Raw genomic sequence first — 24,012 nt, forward strand, 5'->3', positions numbered from 1 at the left:
ACAGCTTCAGTACACCCTTATGTTGGAGAGCAATGCATCACCTACTTGCTGATGTTTGCATCTCATAAAGTATGATTATTATTTGCTTTGAATGCATTTATATGTATCCATATATTGTATGTCCACGTTGCTGTTATTTTCCACATATGCAAGGATGACCTTTGCTGGATAACAATCTGGCATTATATTTCATCACCCGTCTTATTTCTCTATGACGGTCTTGCCAATTTTTTTTAAAGAGTTTTCAACATTTATAAACAAAATGATCCCGTTGTACGTACCTTGATGCCGTTTGCAATTTACCTCAGTACAATAGATTAGATAGTGAATAAAAAAAAAATTATCACACTAAATAATCCATCGTATTTGAACTCGCATTCTCTTAATACAGAACACAGGCTGTAAAGTAATAAGTACCTAATGTTTGGATTGTATGAGGCTTGGAAGCGCTAAATTGTAAAACATTGACGACATAGTTGCTGGAATAAACCCAGCTGATACAAGGCACGCTGCTTCGGAAACAATAATTTACAGCAGCAATGCTGGACAACCACACTTCACGAGGCAGACTGGCACAACAATACTGGACGTCTGTGAAAAAGAGCTTCATCCCTCATCGGATTCCTCCAGTCGAAATGAAGATTCTTTAAATGTATTTGGTTGGGTAAATGTGAGTACTTCGTGCTCGTTTAAAGCATCTCGTTTTAAACAGGAGGCTCTTCCTGCAGCTCAATACATGAAGCAACACACTGTTAAAAATATTTTCACGAAGCATTTCATTTGATAGACAGACTCGCACATTTCCAGGGCAGTACCGCATTGGAAGAAGCACCACTGATGGTGCATTGTCTTTGAGTTGTGCGCCTTTTGGCGTCATCTGGTCCAACACCATGTGAGACTAGGCTCTAAGGAAAGCTGTCTCGGGTGTGGACCAATCAACTTCAAGGACAGTGCATACATTATCAGAGTTATGTTTTTTGTTTGCATTATGACTGCAGGTATTGTGGTCTATGCAAACATGACTCCTCGTAAAAAGGTGTCAGTTTTTTGCCAGATAAAAGGGTAAAAAACATCATCTTGGATCTTTCGAAAGAACCAAGAAGATGAATCCCTGCAGTCACGAAAGCTTTAAATGGTAAAAAAACAGTTATCACAAGCACCACTTACTTGCGTCACCGTCGCTGTCTTGTCCTTTGCACTGCTTTGTTGTTCTGGCTGGTGCGGTCTTCACACCTGTCCGGGGGTGATTGCCTCACATCTTTGTGCGTGCCCACTTCCTACAACGATCCCACCCTGACAAACACTCAGGGGCAGCTTTCTTCCTCTACACCAACCCACCGACTCGCACACGCAAACCCACACAGACCTCGGGGCTTGCCCATGAGCATACGCCTACCTGAAACTAACCCATGTTGCTGTACCCCTTAATATTTCATGATGGAGCCAGGGCAATCTTGTGGCTGACACTATACACCAGCGTCCAGTTATAATTCGTGGTGTGGCAGGGAGGTTGTGGGAAGGGGGGGAGGGGGATTGATGTGCTATGCCCCTTCGGGAAAACGCTTTTACTGCACATTCACCTGTGTGTGTGTGTGTTACCTGCTCTTTGCTGGCGCCTGGCAGATGGGGATGGGGTGATGTGAGTGGGCACATGCGGGGCGAGATTATAGCGGCCCTCATCTTTAAATATTTAGCGACTATATGAAACCGGCAGCAGCAGCAGCAAACACAGTTTTGCTTTCCACCATATGTGAAAAATTTGATATACGGGGCGGTATATTTATGTATCTCGCACACCGTGGTACGGTGATTAGTGGCTCATAGAACAAACTGAGTGATAGCCGCTGCTCTCGATGTGTTTGTGGCTGCTATTTAACCTACCGGAGGCTCATCTCCGTTTATAAATGCGAGTATTATTACCCAGGGTCTGTTATGGCTGCCATTGGCCTCTAAGTGATTCCTTTACATTTAATATTGTACAACGCCACGTGTGTCGACAAGAGGGCCTTTCGCGGCCACTTTGAGATGACTTGTACGTACTCATTAATTTTCCTATATTTCGCGATGAAGCTATGACATTGGATTTAGGGAATCGGAATATGAATAAGTGTCACAACGTATTATTATCGACAATTATTGGCATTAAACAAACACATTCCTGCGGAGGGAGCTGGTAGGAACGTTGGGTTGCTCGGTCAATGGCCAGGGTCAACGGCGGCGTGGTGTATTCCGCAAATATGCCCGACTATGAGGGCGGGCACAAGCCGGCGTGTGTAGGTTAAACATTGAGTTTTATAAGGGCACCACGGGGTGACCAACCCCTCCCCACCCAGCCCCACCCCTCCCATCCCCCACCCAGCCCCACCCTCCCCACCCAGCCCCTCCACACCCTCCCCACCCAGCCCCTCCCCACCCTCCCCAACCAGGCCCACCCTCCCCTCCCAGCCCCTCCCCACCCAGCCCCACCCCTCCCACCCCCCCACTTCCCCACCCAGCTCCTCCCCACCCTCCCCACCCAGCCACTTTCCACCCTCCCCTCCCAGCCCCACACTCCCCACCCAGCCCCTCCCCACCCTCTTCTACCCACCCAGCCCCTCCCTCCCCACCCAGCCCATCCCTGCACGACGGACACAATAATCCCCTGTGGGCTGGTGTAACCAGGAGGTTCCTACCAGTAATAGTAGTAGTGATAGGTGGGGCGATAATAACGAAGTAGTTGCAGTGATAGGTGGGGCAATGATAACGTAATAGTTGTAGTTATAAGTTAGGGCAGTATTTACATAGTAGTAGTAGTGATAGGTGGGACAATATTAACATAGTAGTTTTAGTGATAGGTGGGGCAATAGTAACGTAGTAGTTGTAGTGATAGGTGGGGCAATGATAATGTAGTAATAGTGTGATAGGTGGGGCAATGATAATGTAGTAATAGTAGTGATAGGTGGGGCAATGATAATGTAGTAATAGTAGTGATAGGTGGGACAATGATAATGTAGTAATAGTAGTGATAGGTGGGGCAATGATAATGAAGTAATAGTAGTGATAGGTGGGGCAATGATAATGAAGTAATAGTAGTGATAGGTGGGGCAATGATAATGTAGTAATAGTAGTGATAGGTGGGGCAATGATAATGTAGTAATAGTAGTGATAGGTGGGGCAATGATAATGTAGTAATAGTAGTGATAGGTGGGGCAATGATAATGAAGTAATAGTAGTGATAGGTGGGGCAATGATAATGTAGTAATAGTAGTGATAGGTGGGGCAATGATAATGTAGTAATAGTAGTGATAGGTGGGGCAATGATAATGAAGTAATAGTAGTGATAGGTGGGGCAATGATAATGTAGTAATAGTAGTGATAGGTGGGGCAATGATAATGTAGTAATAGTAGTGATAGGTGGGGCAATGATAATGTAGTAATAGTAGTGATAGGTGGGGCAATGATAATGAAGTAATAGTAGTGATAGGTGGGGCAATGATAATGTAGTAATAGTAGTGATAGGTGGGGCAATGATAATGTAGTAATAGTAGTGATAGGTGGGGCAATGATAATGTAGTAATAGTAGTGATAGGTGGGGCAATGATAATGTAGTAATAGTAGTGATAGGTGGGGCAATGATAATGTAGTAATAGTAGTGATAGGTGGGGCAATGATAATGTAGTAATAGTAGTGATAGGTGGGGCAATAATAATGTAGTAATAGTAGTGATAGGTGGGGCAATGATAATGTAGTAATAGTAGTGATAGGTGGGGCATGTCGATGGAGGAAATCTTATCCAAGCAGAGCAGTGACATCTGAAAGTCGCTTTGTTAATAATAATAATTGGAGGGGGTGGTGGAGGGGGTGGTGGGGGGGTGGTGGTGGAGGGGGTGGTGGGGGGGGGGGTGGTAGTGGACGGGGTGGTGGTGGTGGAGGGGGTGGTGGGAGGGTTGGTGGTGGAGGGGGTTGTGGGGGGGTGGTGGTGGAGGGGGTGGTGGGGGGGTTGGTGGTGGAGGGGGGTGGCGGGGGGGTGGTGGTGGAGGGGGTGGCGGGGGGGTGGTGGTGGAGGGGGTGGTGGGGGGGTGGTGGTGGAGGGGGTGGTGGGGGGGTGGTGGTGGAGGGGGTGGTGGAGGGGGTGGTGGAGGGGGTGGTGGGGGGGGGGGTGGTGGAGGGGGTGGTGGGGGGGGTGGTGGTGGAGGGGGTGGTGGGGGGGGTGGTGGTGGAGGGGGTGGTGGGGGGGTGGTGGTGGAGGGGGGTGGTGGGGGGGTGGTGGTGGATGGGGTGGTGGGGGGGTGGTGGTGGATGGGGTGGTGGGGGGGTGGTGGTGGATGGGTGGGTGGTGGGGGGGTTGGTGGTGGAGGGGGTGGTGGGGAGTGGTGGTGGGGGGGGTGGTAGTGGTGGAGGGGGGTGGTGGTGGGGGGGTAGTGGGGAGTGGTGGTGGGGGGTGGTGGGTGGGTGGTGGAGGTAGTGCTGGTAGGGGGTGTGGTCCTCTTTTTGGCGCGAAACTCCTCCGGATGCCATTCTCCGACTGCGCGCCCGAGCCTCTCCTCGCTCCCCATTGGCCGCGGTGCGCGCGCGCTGCCTTCGCCTCGTGCGCCCATTGGTTGGAAGGGAGAGGGCGCCAGCCAATGGCGAGGCTCTGAGCGGTGGCGCCGCGCTTGTGCGGACTGGTAAATGTAGCAGGGCCCCTCGTCAAAGGTTGGTTGGCGGTGGCTTTAACGATTCGCGCTTTAATTTTTGTGTTTTTTTAAATCTTAAAAAGTATTAAGTTTCAAACGTACGATTAGTTAACGTGCCAGTGTAAAGATGGTAATTCCAAGTATTTGATTAATACGTGTGTGTGCGTTGTTTTAAATTGTGGGTTGTGTACAGTGGTTCGCGCGGTACATTGCATTGTGGTCAAAGTTGTTTGTAAATAATTTTGTTTAAATCTTTTGTTGATATTTTTTAAAACTCTTGTTTGAGAATTGTTACTGGGTGGGATAAGAGCTACACTTCGTGGTGGTCGTGATGCTGTGTTGGATTATAAAGAACTTTAAATGTGTTATAACGTCTTACAGTCGTAAGCAATTAATTACAATGAAGTTTAATTAAGTAGCGAATCGCTACTTCGTACATTACATAATGTTGCATATTCCTGGTATATGTTGCTTCAGGAGTAGAAGTTCATTCTTGTGACCTGGGTCACTCGCAAATGAGGACTCATCTTGGTCTCTCTGAGTTCTAATCTGGTTAAAATACTCCTAAAATAACAGAACTGCATACTATGTATACAGTGTAATTTAGAGTAATGCAGTCATTGGAAGTACTACTCATTTTATAATCTATACAAAATACCCGTATGGTTTGGCCATGGACATAATATAAGTTATAATTCGTCTAAAGGTGTGGTGTCGTGGACTACTGTGTACAGTACACTGCTACAAGTATACATACAATTCACACATTAAAGGTATATTATAATATATGCTGGATATTTATGCACCTTTTAATTTATAAGCAGCCTCAAACTTGCAGGTCAGTCAAGTATGAATTGTGCACTTCAAAGGTGTCGTGTTGAAGTAATCATAAATTCATATAGTTAATTTGCATGTTTGTTTTAAAGCTTCGCAAATGAATAATGCAATGTTTAATTTCCTTACACTTCATTTCTTTCCAACACGCAGTGTTTAAGTGCAGTTGCTGCATTGTGGAGTGAACTGGACAAGCGGCGTTGACTGCCATAAACATGGAAGGTATGTTTAATTCCTATGTAGTTCTCTCGTATTATAATTGTTTTTTTTTACCCTTCTATCTGGCAACAAAACTGACACCTTTTTTACAAGGAGTCATGTTTACATAGACCACAATACCTGCAGTCATAATGCAAACAAAAAACATAACTCTAATAATGTGCACTGTCCTTGAAGTTGATTGGTCTACACCCGAGACAGCTTTCCTTAGAGCCTAGTCTCACATGGGTTGGACCAGATGACGCCAAAAGGCGCACATCTCAAAGACAATGCACCATCAGAGTATGAGAGCTCGGGGTAAGCATTTTACACCATTGGAACTCTATTAAAATGTCCCATCTTTCTCAGGGCCACACTGTAAAGTGTGACCACCAACTAAAATCAATTTACTTTGCCTCTTTTCTGAAGAAGGGCCATTGCACAAAATGTCAGCCCTCTATATTTGATATTGAAATTCAGTATTAACGATAAATGTGATATATTTGTTTACGTCTTGCTCTTAAATGCAGAAGGTTTCTTGTATACCATGCACTGCACAGACGTTTAGCATGAGGACTGTATTCTTTCAGGTACAAGTTAATACATAATTTTCTACTTGGTAATCAAAGTCCAGATGGTCAGAAGGTTAAGGGAAATGCAGCAGTGTGTAGCGAAAGACCAGATTTAATTAAATACCCCTCTCAATAAAGTAATTTCTTTATAAATAAGGTGCATGCATGTCAATCATTTCACCAATGTAACCTTAAAACATATACATAAGAGCAAAGCTGCTATCGTGTAACAATGGGCAGGTGTCTTAAATCACTTCACCTCTGTCCACCCGTAGAAGTAGACCATATACTTTCTAGAGGGACTCTAATGGAAACCCTTTTGCTAGGAGTGCCGTAAGCAAGCAATTGCAGAGCTGCACCTTCACCATTTACCGTTCTGTATACATAAGCACAATATTTAAACGTCATGTGAATCCACGGCCAAGCCACCTCTGACAGCGGGTGTCCTCGCAGACAACGAAGGGGATCTGGATGTCCTGACTTCGCTGCTGGAAGAGGGGTCTCCGCTTTCCAATGACGTGGACGGAGGTGACACCCGGGTCAACGGAGACGATCTCCACGATGATGGAGATGACGCTCAGCACAGCGGAGGGCCCCATCCACCATGCAGTGACAACAATGGCACTGAGGCTGAACTGAGCGCCCTGTTTGATGCCGAAGACAATGATGCGGAGGACAGCGATGCTTTGGTCATTGACATTGGTGAACCCGAGGAGTGTGGAGATGACATCCGTAAAGCTGATGGTGATGTTCCTGCTCCATGCCGGTCTGCGGTTTCAACTCCGCGCTGTGATGACGGCAAAGAGAACGTGCGGCTAGAGGAGAAGAGCAAGGAAGAGTTGGCTGGTACGTGCATTGTTCTAATTATCATTATTAACATCAAAATAATCTACAGCAGTCACGAACTACAAAATGTGAGCATATTAAATATTTTCCAAGAAATGTTGGGAGAAATTCTTTGCTATTTTTTTTATTGATGTGTGTGAGTGCAGATTTTTACACGAAGGAGCGATGATGCTGTGTCAACTGCACCTTTATTCCCATGTGTTTGTTTCGGTAGAGGAGCTGCGTGTGATGCAGGAGAAAGTGCTGAGACTTCAGCAGCAACTGCAGGAGACATCCCCACCAGGTGCTTCCAAACGGCTCTTATTTATGACCAATGCACATTCATGTAAAAATTAATCTTGGTTTTTTAAACATGTTTGCATTCATATCTGTAATCCAGTTGTGGTATTTAAGGTTAAGCAAAGATATGTGGCAGCAATTATGGAAACTTTACAAACATAAGCCATTATTAATTTTGGACCTGTAATTTAGTTATAAGTAACTTTGTGTTATTTAACACATGCAACATTGCCTACTATAGCCAATAATTTCAGTCTTTAACATCCATGTTAACATTAGATGGTGCACTTTGGCAATTCTGTGGCTAGCGGAATATAATCGGCTCATCATTGTGAACGAGTTAAATTGCTGATGTTGCCTACTACATGTTTTTTTGTGATGAAATATACTCGTCTTTTTATCGTAGTGGCATCAAGTGGAGTTTCATCCCAGCGGAAAGTCGGTGTCAAAAAAACAGAAGCTGCCAAGACTGCGCATGTCAAAACTAAGTCCCGGCTCGCACATCAGCCTAAGAGCGGAGGTCAGCATGGGATATGGCACTGGTCACTCACAAGAGACAGGTCAACCTGACCACACCAGTATTAAAAGTTAAATACTATCATCATAATTGTAATGTTGGTCACCTGTTGCAAAGCTTTTTCTTTCGCAAGGAAGACCTTGTTAAAAAAAATTCAATAAGAGCAGGTTTCATTTCTTGAAAATATAGTTGTGAGAACTTTGCAATGTTGTTAATTGTGCTGTGACACCAGCATAAAAAAGTCTATTCGCAAGTGTTTGCATGGTATGGCGATACTACGAGCTGTTGTACAATATAAGGTTCACGATAATATGATTGTCCGATATTGCAAAGTATTATATTGTAATTATGCTTAGTCGTTTGTTTTGGAAATATATCCTGACAAAATAGTAATTAAATAAATGAATAATTTGCACTTAATAAGCACCTTTCATTTTTTTCCAAGGTGCCAATTATACTTCTCAATGCATAGAAATTACCTGTTCAAAATTATTGCTTTTTAAAAGAAAAATTCTACCTGACATTCATGGCAAGTGTTATTCAGACAGGTTTTGGCCCTTCCAACTTCAGCATAATGAAATAGTGAAACAACCCCCATGACCAACACAGCCTTCACTTAGCAGTCGATTGGTAAAGGGCTGTATATGTTTTTGTTATAAATAAGCAGTGTGGGCAGTCATAGTGTACCATCATGCCGTATTTATTCTGACATGATGGATTTAACGCGGGGTTCTGCATTCAAACGAGGTCGCTGTTGCCTAATACCTACGATGTGATGGCCAGGGAGCTCTACTGCCTCCAAGGACCATACAAAGACACCAACTGCAAGTCAAGCAGGCACTTGTCCGCAGAGCCCGATGTCAGTGACCGCCAGCACCAGCGCTGCAGGTGGTGCGACTGCAGGGAAACGGAAGGCCCCGACCACCCTGAGTCCACCTACCACTGCCAGCAGCAGCAGCAGCAGCGGGATGCAGGAAAACACGGAGGTGGAGAAATACTCCGGGTACCGGATTAGGTGAGTGTTCACTGTGGATGCCAACGCTGGGTAACAAACGTATAGATTTCTGTCAGACATTTGACAATAACCAGGTGCTGCTGAGAGAATGCTGATATGACGCTTTCTGGCTACCAAGTTTTGAGATTTAGCGGAAGAATCTTGAGTGCTGGTACAGTGGCCAGAAAGTCAAATGGTAGCACGGTGTGAGCAGGATCTGTTGGTCGATTGACTGATTCATACAGCTCTCAATTCAGTTCCAGTGGTTTACTCATCTACTTTCCCTCTATTTTACTCAGAAGAGACACAATATGAAGTCATATTTTGTAATACGTGGTGGCAGAGGCATAATGATTCTCCACCCTCCCATTTTAGTTGTGATTCAATTCTAAAAGTGTTTTTTTTTACACATTGCTGCACCATAAGCCTCTCGTGGCTTTAGAGGTCGTGTCAACCATTACATATAATATTTAAGAATATATCGTTTATTGTGTGATTTGATGCACGTCTTGTGAACTGTCTGCCCTTGTAGTTTGGAGCTCCCTTACCCTGGCCATTCTTTTTTAACAACCCTAGTTTGGCATGGCACAGTGTACCAACCGTAATACTGAAACTTAATGATGCAACATACTTATCACATTACCTTACAATTCACATCTCAGTATTTGAGAACCTCGTTTCATATCTCCAGGCCGGCTCGATTCATTTCCTGAAACTTTGTGGTGCCATTGCTGTGATGATTATTATGATGATTTGAAAGTTAAAGTAGTTTCACTGTTGTTTTTTTTAGGAGGCCTCTTATCTCGTCTGTGGACATGGATAGGAGGATGGCCGGCCGGCGTATGATTCGCCTCTCTCAGCTGCCAGACAAAATCACACGCGATAGCTTGGATAACATTGACTGGGTGACCATCGGCGTGATCGTACACAAGCACACTCCGCAGAGCGTGAGCAGCGTGAGTCCACGCCACCACATGCACCGCTTGAGAGAACATACGAATGGGGTGGCTTCCGTGGGGCTAATGCTGATGCCCATGTCAGAGCACTGATGATGCATTTACATGAACACTGCAAACTGGGCTCTGTCAGCCCAGAAGTAGCCTCCATGCTCTGATCCACAAGGCTCCCTAAGCTTGGCCCCGACACTAACAAGGCGGAAGAATTTAAACACATTTTCCTATTGTTTCCTCTTGCCAGGAGATCAAATCGAACCAGCAATTGCTGTATTGCAAGTTATTTGTGCTAACCACATCGCACCACAGCAGCAGTCTTACTTGTAAAAAACATGCCATATGTTGTTGCACCCAGTTTACAGATGAAAAGGGCTACCTGCATTTCAGCCTACACACACGTTAATGGCTATATAGCACTTGGTGAACTCTAACTTGGTTTAAAATAACACACTCGAGCTGTTTTTTGCCTGGCCTTGAAGGGAGTGAACTTGACTCCTCGTTGATGATGCGCAGGGCAAGACATTCAGCGTGTGGCGTCTGATGGACCTGAAGAACATGGAGGTGTCTGTGTCACTGCTGCTTTTTGGAGAAGTCCACAAGCAGCACTGGAAGACGGACCAGGGTTCTGTTGTGGGCCTCCTGAACCCCACCCTCATGAAGCCCAAGGAAGGATACAATGAGGTGTGTGGCTAACGCATATTTTATTTTTGTACAATGGAAAGCTAAGATTCACGTGATGTTTATGTGTCTGTTGGCTTCTATTCCTGCAGATGTGATTGTATTGGACGCAGAATGACTTGCATACTTGCCTACATGACTGTTATAACCACGTGGGTCATTGAATCAAACTTTTTTTTTACAGGGGAAATCTGGAAGGTTAAAAAACAAATTCTACGAAATTCATGCAGATAAAAAGAACACATTATAGTTAATGTTATTTATTTCAGCAGGTAGGGCCCGATATTCTGTTAGGCTCTATTTCATAGGTGTCATGTGAGGGTATAGATGTTTTACATTACAGTTCTTCGGTACAATCACGGTTACATAGGCCGTGTTATAAACGGCAAGTATCGGTACGTACTTTACATGTTACAGGAAAAGGGAATTGGTGGAAAATGTAAACAAATAATGTTGGAATGGTTTGTCAAAGGTGATGACCAGTCCATGGATGTTACTGGACCCACCACACCGAGACCTTAATTTATGCTCCTGTTAATGGAGCTTATGCCAACATTTAATCTAGACTCAGAGCATTTTTAGCATTACATACATGCAGTAGGGAGGAGTGATGTAGGAATGCACTGATATGATCTTAGTGACCGATAAAAATGTCAAACTTCTAAGCAATATAACGATCTCATTTGTGGTATTTTGATAGTTTACTTAATAAGTATTGGTTATAAATAACTCTCCTTTTGTTTATGGGAGTGTAGATGGTCATGTAAGCATGTTACCAACCCAACATATAGATGAATTGTCACAGTTTTATTGAATAATTGATTCTCTTCACCATTTTTGTGAATGTATTACCTCTAGTTGGCTCTCGGTCACAAAAAACAGTTACTTTCAACATACAGTATATGAATCTAAAATAACGATACAATACAAATGATTGGATGAATGTATCATGAGCAAATCAATGCATCACTACGCGCCTAGTTCCAATGTTGTGTTTATGCTGGCAACATTTAGTTTGGGTTTTTCCTGTCACTGCTACAAGCATATTCTGCCGTTTTGAGCTCTGAATATTCTGCTGGAGCTTTCTTTCCTTCTTGTGCTAATGTTGTCAATTTTCCCTTTGCAAATTAATGTTTGAAATGAGCATGTCTTGTGTGTGTGTGTAGCTGTCCATCTCTGTGGACCATCCCCAGAAGGTGATGCTAATGGGGGAGGCGAAGGACTTGGGCACATGTCGCGCAGCCAAACGCAACGGGGACCCCTGCACTCAGCTCATTAACCTGGTGCGGACCCTCGCACTCGTCACCTTCCATTAAATTAACATTGGGACTTTGAGCCGCATTGATTTGCAGGTTAACCATTTGAAATCTTAAAAAAATGTAAATCTTACCTTAATTTGTCATCGTTTACTATTTATACTGTTACCCCTACCCCTGCAGTACATCTTGATTTCTGGATGTGCATCACAAGCAGAAATCGAACTTGGGTCACTACATTTTAGAGCGGCTCGCTATAACAAAGTGCTGTTAACCTCCACTGCCTATTCATACGCAACTTCACATGTGTGCGCGTGCTTGTACGGGCATTAACCGCCGTATCCCCTGCCTGCAGATGGAGGGCGAGTTCTGCCAGTTCCACGTGCAGTCGCAGTACCGCAAAATGAGCTCGCGTCGCTCCGAGCTGCAGGCAGGCTTCACGGGCCGGGAGCCCACGATGCTACGGGGCCGAGGGCGCGGGGCCCTGGGGCTCAAGGAGAGGATCTGCCAGCAGGGGTTCCACTACGGGGGAGTCTCGTCCCCCGCTTACGCTGCCAGCGTGTGAGTAACAGCGTGCGGGGACACGTCTCGTCCCACCCTACCCTCAGTATGTCCACACGTGCGCATAAAACGTGTACCTGTACAGCCGTTTTGTCACTCCACTTACGGAATGAGGGAGTTCCCAGCATGCTTTGTGAGTCGTGGAGATTATTTGACAATACTTTTCCACCCTGGTCATTGCGAGTTGGTGAAGGTCGGATGTCTACAATGCCAGCAATATTTTTTTCTGAACCGCCCTCGGACAACGTTGCCCCGCAGCAGTCTTTGACCCCTGCTTTGTGCATTGGTGGCCAACGATTCAAGCAATATCCAGGCTCGGTTCTGCTTAGCTGCTGAGTCATAATGAAATTGGGTACTTTGCAGGTGAATTGGTCAAAGGCAATCTGTATATACACAGACACGAATCAGTATCCTTTCTTTATTATTATAGGATGTTATTAAACATCTATAATGGAAACTAGGAGATGGTATGGCCAGCACCACACGATACCTCCTGTGTCTCCCCAGTGCTGATGTTTGCACATGGCAATAGATACTCATCTGAGGTTGCTTAAATCTGGGTGAGTTTCAGAATAGGATCTTATCCATTGATGGGGATTGAACCCAGGTTCTTGAGATCCACAGTACAATGCTCGGACTATAACACTCATAAGAACGGAACACGTAGGGTGTTGCTTATCTGTGTTGGTCGCCCGATGTCTGTGGTACGCATTCTACATTCCCATGATTAGAGAATTTTTGCGAATGAATGACCAATTTCATTTTCACAGTCATTTATTTTATCGAGCATAGATGGTTGATCTGTTGAATTGTCCCTTGAAGAGGATTTGAACTTGAATCCTTCAGATTGTGAGTTGCACTCTAACCATAGTGCGGAATTCAAAGTGATTTCCTGAACAAATAAGTATTGAAGCAGCGCTCATTTTGTTTACATTGGCTTACATATCTATTGTGGGGCAGTTTTCTCCATTGGACAACCAATACTGAATCTTGACTTAAAGCTTTCGTGACTGCAGGAATTCATATTCTTTGGGTCTTTCGGTAAAGTCACGTAGATAGGTGGAACGTTCAACCTATCTAGGTATTTAGGAAAACCAATACTGACTTTCCCACAATTGGTACTCATGATATCAACTCCAGAGATATTATGGCCTAAATCGCCCCTCAGCCATATGAGCGTGCAAGCTTCCGATTACCACTGAGCTACCAGGCCAGTTTCACGTAAAACCAAATAAAAACTGTTTCTGTACTCAATTTGACAAGGCATGTGGGTGTTTTCTAAAAATCATTCTGGCGCAAAGATAGATTTGAAGGTGTAAGGACACACACTTTTGTTAATTAAATTAAAATCTTCCCTAAAATCTAATACTCACTAAATAGTCGTGAAAGTTTAGGTTAAGTAAAGTTTATCAATTTTAAGTCGCCCTTGTAAACGCTACATTAATGTAATTACCTTCCGGTGTGATGTTGTCTTCCTCGTCTGGTATGCAGGAGGTCGGGGGTTCGATCCCGACCTTGCACATTGAGAAACATGCGTTTAGAAGACTTGGCTGCTATATATTTCCATGTGATAGTCACTTCGTTGAGCTTTCATTTGTGGCTGGGTCACTTCTGAAAAGAAGCTAATAGCTCAATGGGCTTTCCCTGGTAACATAAAAATATTTTAGTTTGTTTATTTTTTAGCGATTTGTATGTATTTATGTTGAACTTTCGTACTGTATGGAGCCAACTGCACGGTGCCTTTACTTTCCTATATGTTGTACTCCTATATTCTTTTTGTATTATTTGTTTTTGTAATGTTCTGACCCACGCCGAGTGGACATCTTTGAAGAAGAAGAGCTTTATAGCTCATCGGTTTTCTCCAGTATAAATAAATATTCTGATTCTGTATTTACCTCCTGCAGTGCATCTTCCACACCTTCCAAAGGCAGCAAAAGCACACAGATGTCACTGTCTGGGTTCGTGGTGCGAGGCGCAGATGCTGTGCTGCTGCAGGCAAAGCAGAACTTGGGTTAGTATCTGTCAAGCATGGATAATAACTGCTCGCTCTGTAGGTTATTTAACTTCCATAACGCATACTAAAACAGACACTTCTCAGTGCTATTCATGGATTATGCTGCAATTGGGGGAAAAACTCAGTTGAAAAAATACATTTGGGCACTTGAAAGTTTAAAATAGTGAATGGCAAAGCTTTTTAACTTTTTATTCTGTGTGGTTAGAAATGCTGATGTTGTAGACTTACAGCTAATTTAGCAGTTTCCTTTCTGCTTACATATTAAAAAACTATCCTAGCAATATTTTCTGTTCTACACCATTCTATTAATTTTGAACATATATTTAACACCTCCTTAAATTTAACGAGGCTTGTGTTCATGCTTCCAGACCATTTATTGTCCTTATTTGTATTACTGTAAATTGTTTCCTAAGTATTAATCTAATTACACTTCATTATCTTAGTTTAAACAAGTGAGACACCATTGCTATTCATGACCTGTTACAATAAAGAACTTGGAAAATGTATTTACATAGAACAAGATGGTAAGTTATTGAAATGTATTTGCTGACATTTCAAATATAGTTTTTTTTATATGGCAGTGGTTTTGTTTTGCAGATCATATCATTTTAATGTCCACTTTAAAAGACAAACTTTAGGAAAAAATATCAATTGACAGGTTAAAGAGAAGCCATTTTCTTCAAATAACATTGTTCATTACTTAGCTACTCAGCTGCCTGTAATATAATTGAGAGTCGTATGACTATTTACTTTGTGTCTCACTTGAGTGATTTTATGATATGTGATTGTATGTATGTATCTTAAACTTCTTTCAAATTGTACGTAGGCAACCGTGTTAGTTGGAGGTGCGGGGGAAGGACAACAAACTAAACGCAAAAAGCAATTCTAAGGAAATTAGTTTTCAATTTAGATTTACAAGTTGCATAGCTGCAGTGGCTTCCTAATATCAGAAGGAAGCTTGTTCCAGATGGTCGCAGAAGCGGATCTAAAAGCATGCGATGCAGTGATGGTCTTTGGTAGATGGTTAGCAGAAATCCGCTGCGATGATGACCGGGGTTCGCGTGATGGTTTATGCTCTTTGACGAGATGAGCGAGGTATTGTGGCTCATTTGTGGCACGCATTGCGTGTGTTTTTGACTGGGCATCTAGGTATGGTTCCTTCCAGTGGCAGCGTGACTGGTTGTTCAGAAGATTTTCAGGGCCTATTAAAGGCTCCCACACCTGGGGCACTCAATCTGAAGAAGCATCTGGTACAGACCTCCACCACAGGTGAATAAAACACAGCCCATACTGTAATATTTAAACAAACAAAGAAACACACACGTCTCACAGTACTTGCCCTCTAAATTTAACGATGCTTGCTTGCTTACAAAGGTCTCTGCAGGCATATATTTGTATTAAAATGTATATTGCATACACACTGAAACACAAAGGATGATGAAAACAATGTTGATAGTGAGATGCAGGAAAGTGTACTACCAACCTAAGATTGTGCTAATGTTGGAACCGCAACCTTAGTGGGTTAGAGGTCAGACAGCTGAGCTGGCACTGCTGAGTTCCTGGGTGTGAATCCAGACAGCTGCCTGCTATTAATCTGGGTTCTCGAAATGTTGTGAGTTGATGGTCTCCGTCCAGTCATCAGTGACTGCACAAACAAATTATCACATTACATTTGAGTGTACATAATTTGACTAAATGTCAACTATGAGATTTAAACGAATCAGTTTAACTGTCACGCATCAAACATTACTGTCGGTGGCAGGACAAGTGGGAAAATGCTGCCCCCTATTGGTGGAACCAAAGGCTGCCTGAAAATATCTCAGCTCTGATATTTACTTTAGTGGGCAATTCTCTCACAAAGGTTTGCTCTGCTCAAGATGTCGGAATTGATACTGCGACACATAACATGAAGCCAATCACACAATCGGGATACATTTCGGGAAAAAGACAAATATTAGAATTCAGTCGCTAGCAAGGGTTACTAGAAACATAAAATACAGTGTATGAGCTATTTTTTATATTATATTCTTGTTATATCTGTACATTTTCTCTTGCATAATACATGCACATTTTATACACACGTGCCATACAGTATCATTTTACGCACACACACAACACGGCAGTTGTATATTTTGAGTGCGTAATGTTCGGCCGTTTGCAGCTGTGTTCACACACGTGTGCTGTTCGTATGTGCGGAGCAAGGTGCTGACGGGAAGCCGAGAGCCAACGTGCAGTCAATATCTGCAGCCGAGCTGATTAGGCAGCAGAAGAGGGGACTGCAGGATGCCCGTCGCAAGCGCAGCGAGGACCGAGAAGCCAAGTGCGTCCAAAGCCACACAGCCATGTCTTCTCTTCCTAACAATGCATTAATTCCTCGTGCTTAGTCAGCGTATGACCTCTTGCGACAGAAATCGCATGAACTGCTCTTGCTGCCATACTATGTGGTTTTGAGTGATTTGTTTGATCCACGTATCACCTAGGGCGACCACAGGAACGGTGCCATTCCTTTGAGGGTCACAGTACACTTCGAACATGAACCACCAAACCGAAGTGCGCAATTATTTTAAATAAAATGGCTTTTTTAAAAAGTAATTGGTTTAAAACTAACAGGACCCTGCGGGGTGGGCTGGTAGGAATAATACTAATACCGGTACAGGGATATCGACCGCACACACACGCGCGCACACACACACGCACATACGCGCACACACGCGCACACACGCACATACACGTACACACGCACACACACGCACACACACCGCACGCACACACACACACGTACACACACATGCACGCACGCACACGTAATGAAGTTGTGTTGCTACGCTTCCAGTTCGCCGTGAATAACGATCTGAAGCCCAATAGCGCCCATTCATCACGCCGCTCGAGTGGGCCGGACACGCACACACGCACGCACACACACGCACACAGTCACACATATACACACACGCACGCACACACGCACACACAGACACGCACACACACACGCATACACACGCACACACACGCACGCAAACACACACGCACACGCGCATACACACGCACACGCACACACATACACACACGCGCACACACGCGCACACACACGCACCTCTCACCTGCAAGGCAGCGGTCGCCGCTTCTCCTCCCACATCTCTCGTCGCGGCAGCTGTAACGATGGTGCAAGTTTGTTTTTATCATCAATTTCTCCTCCACCCCTCCCCGCCACTGTTCACCCACCAGAATAAATGAGTTCGCCCATAGTCAGTCGATCAAAAAGTTTCGCCGTGAGGCGCCGGAAGCGACGGCCATCTTGTTTAATTCACAGATCGCAGGGGGAGCGGGCGGCCATCTTGTCGGACAGGGTCATGCCAAGTGTTTGCAGTAGGGGGCGATGTTGATACACGGACAGACGGACGGACGGACGGACGATATAATCTATTGGTGGTCTGGTCCACTTCGTTCCTACCAGTAAAATTTTCCTTGAGGTTAACCGCACATTTATCAATGGGATTTAGCTAGGCAGCAGGGACATAAGCTTTTTTATTTGTCCAGGAAAGCCTCAGTGAGCATCAAGACTTAAAAAGGAGGATGCTGTATTAGGATGTTGGGCCTTTTCCCTTTATTCATGTTTTTGGATAAAATATCAGTATAGGTTTGCAAAAAAAACCGACAGCTATAGAAAAGTTTATTCTTTTATTATTATTTAAGCCTACCTATATAGACTATTTTAAGTAGACATTTATGAAATAGATTTTTAAATATGTATAAGGAATTGTATGGTAAAGACCTATCCAGAACTCTCACATAAAGCAGATTATTGCTGCATGAACATTGAGCCCAGTGAAAATGACGGAGACACATACCCAGCATCGGGGCTTCAACCTCCAATGTCTCTGTAGCTGACATGAGTATTATGAGTCCCTTGAGAGAGAGAGAGACTCGAGGTTTGAATGCAGGATCGCAATGGTACCAGTTTGGCACTTTGGCACGGTCATTATAAAGCTTATTAAACTGGCTAACAATCACTATATTTATTAATTATTCACAAAATATATATTTTTTTCTTACGTGTACAGGCTTCTTCAGATCGCAGATGCCCCTTCTGCTTCGCGCCCCGAAGCAAACCCAGCGACTCCGACGGGCACGACGGAGAGGCCAGTCAGACCCGAGCCAGGTGGCAGCATATCCTCTTCACCGATCCCCTCGCCATCCACCTCGGTCAGGACTCCGCGCATCGGCAGCGGACTCCGAGATGGGGACGAGGTTTTCTTGTTTGACTCGCCTCCACAACCGAACAAGCGAGCGTCAAACGCCGATAGGAAAAAGGTGAGGACCCCCCCCCCCCCCCCGCCAAACTCTTGACGGCACTGGTCATGCATTTTAAAAAAAAACGTACTCGCCGTCAGTTCCAGTGGAAAACGCCGGGTGGTGACACACCAGTATTGCGGCGCATTGCGGGCGTGGTTTGTGCATCGGGGAATGTCATTTTTGGCTGTGATATTTCCAACTTGCAAGGCTATGGGGTGGTCAGTAGATAACATATCTCCCTGGACATTTGGGTGTTGGTCGACTTTATTACAACATTACAACAATGTTTAGTTCTCTACTTCAGGCAAACACTGTTTTTGAAGGAATTTGCCAAATGTCCTCATGCAAAACCTTTTTAAAAACAGTGTCCTGAGATTATTTGAGGCTTTGCTGAATATATAAAGGGAATTCAATTGGCAAGTAAGTGGTGATTTTTCTTACCAATAAATGGGAGAAACTACACAATTCTTCCAACAATTGCATCGGGTATCAGTTCAACCTCAAATGGCCCAAATCTCTTATTAGAAATGGTGGAGATGTGGTCTTATGTTCACAGCTGCTGCTGGATTGTTTTTATCAGTTAAGATGAATAATGAGCACACGTGCTGGTCGCAGCTGGCTGCTGTGCATAAGCTGCGGGCCAATGGCAAGCAACTGGAAAAGCAGAACCCCAACGCTGTGAAGCGGAAGGTGGCCGGGGAGACTGTGCGAGCCGTCCTGCAGCGCACGGAGGAGGACACCGCCTCCTCCCCAGGTACTGAAGAGTAACCGTGCGAAAGATTCTCCAAATAATAATAATATGCATTTTCCCCCCCTATATGTTAAGGCTAAAGTTGGGGCAGGTTGGGGAGTGGAATATGTTGCCTTCCGGAAGAAGGGTTTTAATCTAGTTATCCAGCATAATTTTCCAGAAGACGTGTTTCTCCCCATTTTAAAGCCGTGCATGCGTAATCTTCCAGGCATCAGCTCTCCCATAGCACCCATAATCTCTCGATTAATACAATTTTCCTTTTTTAAAAAAAATGTCCCGAAAGTTTTAGGCGCGACTTACTTTCCAGAACTTGCTTATAATCTGAAGCATATATGGTATAACCCCACCTGGACTTTGAGACCCACATGAATGGGGTGTTTTGGTCAGCTGATGGAAAATTAACTCGTTGCGCACGTCAAATCCACTTAGCTTCAACCATTTGTGGCACCGCTTGGCTCAACTCAAGTCTCTCTTTTCCCCCCGTGGCTGTTGTTTCTCAGAAGAGCAAAGCGGTCAGGAACCGGCTTCCAAGCGAGCACGGCGGAACTCGGAGCTCTTTAACTCACCCGAGTTCCAGCAGTTGCTGGCGGCGCGGTCCAAGCACTCGGATAAAGTGCGGCAGGTGCGTGGGTGGCTGCGACGCCGTCGCTGCGTGATCGGTGTGCACGCGGTGCCGCTACGGACCCAGTTGTCTTTTGAGTTTTTCATGATGACCCCATGGGTGTGTGGGCGGCTGTTGGTGTCTCATTTGTTGTGGTCGCCTTAAATAGGATGCTATAAAAAGTTAATATGTATGTATGTCAAACTTCTTTCGCACCGTACATAGCCAACCGTGCTAATTGGAGGTGCATCTTAATTAGTAGTAATTAAGTTATTTAACAAGGCGGCAGCCTGCCAGTTCATGGCACAGGCCACCATATTGCTGTAAACGTTATTGCAAATTAATAGAGAATATAATTTGTTTATCCCGTAGATCATCTGTGTAGTCACTTGCCAATGATATCCAAGCAAAATAAATTCACGTGCCCTTTTGCCTCAATATCACTCCTGTACTTGTGTACGTGTCTATATGCCTGTTAATTAGTATAGCCGTGTAGTTTTGTGGAAGTCCCTTGATACCTTTTCACCTGAATATAAGTCCAGGGTGCTTCAAAAAAATTGTTAACACTTATATAGGACTATCGTTTTTAATGGAAAAAGAACGGATAATACACTGTAACATGTTAACAAATGTATATTAATCGCTTCAAAAAGTCAAAAGAGTCGCCACTTGTTCACCATCATTGTCGACACATGCCTGGAATCTTCTTCAGGTGGCCTCCAGAGCCCGGAGGCACATTTCTTGTTGTTACAAATTCTCAGAAGTGTTAACATTTTCTTTGAAGCACCCTTGCATCTCCTTTCCCTGTATTGCTGTAGCCCCATTTGTCATTGTCACCGTATCTGCTTGCCTGTCATAATAATTGCCATCGTCCTCGTTTGAATAAGCGTCTTCCACGGTGTTTTGCCTATTTGGCGGTATGTTTATCCACACCCATAGGCAGAGGATGACCTACAAGAGCAGTACTTCAACGTTCGGGAGAAGAAGGAGCAGATGGAAGAGAAGATGAAGAACTTGAAGGAACAAAAGTGCCGTGTTGTGAGCTGCAAGCAGGTGTAGAATCATCAAAAAAAATTTTTACAAAAGTTTTTTAATTACAATTGCATTTCTATTCTTAGGTTTTTTCGGTAAAGTCACGTACCTACGTGACTTTACCGAAAAAACCTAAGAATATGAATCCTTGCAGTCACGAAAGCTTCAAATCTAGAATACAATTGCATTTTAATTGAGCATTGTGTTACAGCTTAGGCCACCAACTCACTACACTTGAAAATGTATATTAATTACTGGCAACTGTATTTGAACCCAGGATCTCCTTGCTGCCAACTCAGTTATTTGCTACTGTGTTAGCCACTTCATTGAATGACATATTTACGAGCTCCGCAAACTGTATTTAAACCTAATCTTCCTTGTGTCCCCTGTCGTCCCTGTCCCCTCTCGCCACAGTGCAAGTACACGCACTACAAGGCGCTGGAGACGTGCGTGCAGCAGATGCACACGCTGTCATGGCACGACGGCGTCAAGCGATTCTTCCGCTGTGGCCAGTGCAGCCACCGCACCGTGTCGCTCGACAGGCTGCCCCAGAAACACTGCAAGTACGTGCCTGGTGGCCCGTGTGCTGGCTGTGACTTCCCCCAGTGCTCTGTGAACACTATGCCACTGCTGGTGTGTGTGTGTGTGCTCACCCTTCCAGGGCTGTGTGTGTGCACTTTACTGTTCCAGTGCTGTTTGTTTTCTTGAGCTGTTTTTCCTGGTGCTGTGTGTACTATGGCTTGTCCCAGTTCTGCATATGCTGTAACTTGATATAGTATGTGGTTGTGTCGATTGTGGTTTATTCCAGTGTTCCGTGTGCACTTCAGTGTGTTCCATTCCCTGTGTGTTTATGTACCATGTGTGCTGCACTCTCTGCAGTGTTTGTGCTGTGGTTTTTTTCCAGTGCTACGAGTGTTTAATGTGGGTACTTTAATCACTGTGTATGCTGTGGCTTTTATGCCAGATTTATTGTTTCATTTTGTACTTGTACGAACATTTTAATTCAAATATTAATCAAGTGAAAATGTGCTGTCATCTTGCAGAAACTGTGGGCAGTTCAAATGGGAAAGGGACTCAATGTTGAAGGTTTGTGAATGAGAATGCATGAGACACCCACACAATTAAGACTTCTCTTTGATTTGACAGGTTGATTGCCCTACTTTATATAAAAAAATAAACAACTCGTTTTTAGTGTTTCGATAGTATTGCTGTCTTGATGGTTTATTAAGTAAACTCTTACCTCCATTTGATAAAAATCGTAGGTGAGTGAACATTTTCAGATTATCATTAATTTTGTTGATATAGCCTCCCAGTAATTTTTGAACCTCAAGTGTCTACTGTTTTTTCTCAACTGCCAATTTGCGGTAATAGGATTTCGAACGAAAGGTTAGCAACAACATTTGGAGGATTGACAACAGTTGTTGCATTACTAGTTTGAGATGTTTTCCTTCAAACACATTTGAAACGTTCTTGGTGGCTGAATACCTGCCGCAAATCAGTACTTTGATGGTGGTGGTTCATCCTACTTGAATGTTTGTTTCTCATGTAATCCATCAATTAGAATTATTCTCCCCCGGCACTTCTTGCTTGCTATATTGGTCTCCGTGGGCATGTACCAGACAGTGACTGTGATTTCGTGTGTCTGCCGCACAGGAGAGGAAGGGGCCGAAGATCGGAGCCGAGACCTTGTTGCCACGTGGCGAAGAGCAGGCAAAGTTTCTCAACAGCTTGGCCTGAGTGTTTGCAGGGATAATTTCCAAGATGGGATGATACACTTTGACATCAATGATGTTCTCCCGGCAAGTGTTCAATACCGTTGAACTTTTAGTTCGGTGTGTGGCTATCGAGTGTGGAGACAGTGCTTCTGTACTGAGCCTCAAGGGTTGGAGGGGGCTCAAGTGCTGGGCTACAAAGATGGTAACGATTGAACAGGGGCGGCCCCCATTTCATTCCTTTTATCAGGGCCACTGTCAACCACTGGTGGTTGCATGCATTTCCACACTGCACTGTATTGACATCAGCCATCGGGAGTGAAAAGCAGCTGAGTGTGCGGGTGCTGGTCCCACCGTCCCATCTGGTGTGTTGTGCCTGCCCAAATAGGTGCACAATCATGATGCTTGTCATAGGAATTCCACCGTGCTATGAAGCTAACAATGTGTATCTGTTACTCTTTTTTATGATGTAAGCCATCATTTTACCAAAAGTGTAGCGTGTGAAGCTTCCGCTGTATGAAAGGCCCGGTAAAAAACTTATAAATACTTGGCGGGAGCATTGTAATTGTAAATAATAGCTTTACTATCCTTGGAAGTAACATGTTTGTGTTTATGTAGTGTCTTAAGTACTGTAATTTTAAAACAATTAGGATTTTTTATGTGGGAAAACCCATAACATTTATTTGGATTTGAAAATGTGAAAAATTATCAAACTCCCCAAATAATTTTCCCATTGACTTTTATATTAGTATTTTTGTATGTATACATTCTAAAAATGTTTGCATGGCTACCGATTAATTAAATCATTGCTCTCTTAAAACCATGTATTGGTCACCATCTTATTATACATCATGCTGGTTGTACCTCTATTTGATTAATAATTGCAATGTGTTTTATTGGTACATTCCAGTGTGTGCTGTAATGCAATTTCTGTGGATAAAGCCGCTTGATATTTTGGTTGGAACGTAGCAAATATTGGAGCTTGGTTTTTTATCGTTGAAGTAAGCATTTAATTGCCAATGCATTGAAAGTTACTTTTAAGATGTCTTTGACCCTGATTTCCAGATTTTAGGCATGCGGTGTAAGTCAACATTTTTATTGGGTGCAGGTCACTGGTGGTGTTTGTACTTTAATGAATAAATGTTCTAAAGTTAACCAATACGTATTTCATAGGTTTTGTTTTATCATACTTTAGCTGTTAAATGCAGGTGTTTCTTTCAGGGCTAACATTTCCAGAAATTAATTTTGGTAAGTTAACGTAATTATATT

At 43.9% G+C, this 24,012-nt stretch overlaps 1 protein-coding gene across 2 annotated transcripts; it reads left to right on the top strand.

Annotated features, from left to right (window-relative positions):
• The first annotated feature begins 4,592 nt into the window (after positions 1-4,592).
• On the top strand, positions 4,593-23,898 carry MCM10 (minichromosome maintenance 10 replication initiation factor). Of its 2 annotated transcripts, none has more exons than XM_078598720.1 (20): positions 4,593-4,674; positions 5,643-5,711; positions 6,713-7,105; positions 7,320-7,388; positions 7,791-7,904; positions 8,685-8,916; positions 9,686-9,851; positions 10,362-10,529; positions 11,693-11,809; positions 12,138-12,343; positions 14,248-14,354; positions 15,507-15,626; positions 16,560-16,677; positions 18,416-18,665; positions 19,263-19,401; positions 19,899-20,020; positions 20,939-21,052; positions 21,446-21,594; positions 22,075-22,117; positions 22,685-23,898. In XM_078598720.1, the coding sequence occupies exons 2-20, from the start codon at positions 5,705-5,707 to the stop codon at positions 22,766-22,768; spliced, it is 2,718 nt and encodes a 905-aa protein (XP_078454846.1). In that variant the 5' UTR covers positions 4,593-4,674; positions 5,643-5,704; the 3' UTR covers positions 22,769-23,898. The 2 variants fall into 2 exon arrangements, with proteins under 2 accessions (XP_078454846.1, XP_078454847.1); XM_078598721.1 differs by lacking the exon at positions 4,593-4,674 and adding an exon at positions 4,682-4,785.
• Positions 23,899-24,012: the final 114 nt, after the last annotated feature.

The sequence above is a fragment of the Lampetra planeri genome, chromosome 11 (assembly GCF_965212315.1).
Source record: "Lampetra planeri chromosome 11, kcLamPlan1.2.h2, whole genome shotgun sequence".
Lineage (NCBI taxonomy): Eukaryota > Metazoa > Chordata > Hyperoartia > Petromyzontiformes > Petromyzontidae > Lampetra > Lampetra planeri.

Bases quoted from the DNA above. Each gene is read 5' to 3' on its own strand.
- MCM10 (XM_078598720.1), top strand. The intron at 10,530-11,692 runs GTGTGTGGCTAA...GTGTGTGTGTAG, and splicing joins CCAAGGAAGGATACAATGAG to CTGTCCATCTCTGTGGACCA. The intron at 15,627-16,559 runs GTGAATAAAACA...GTGCGGAGCAAG, and splicing joins GGTACAGACCTCCACCACAG to GTGCTGACGGGAAGCCGAGA.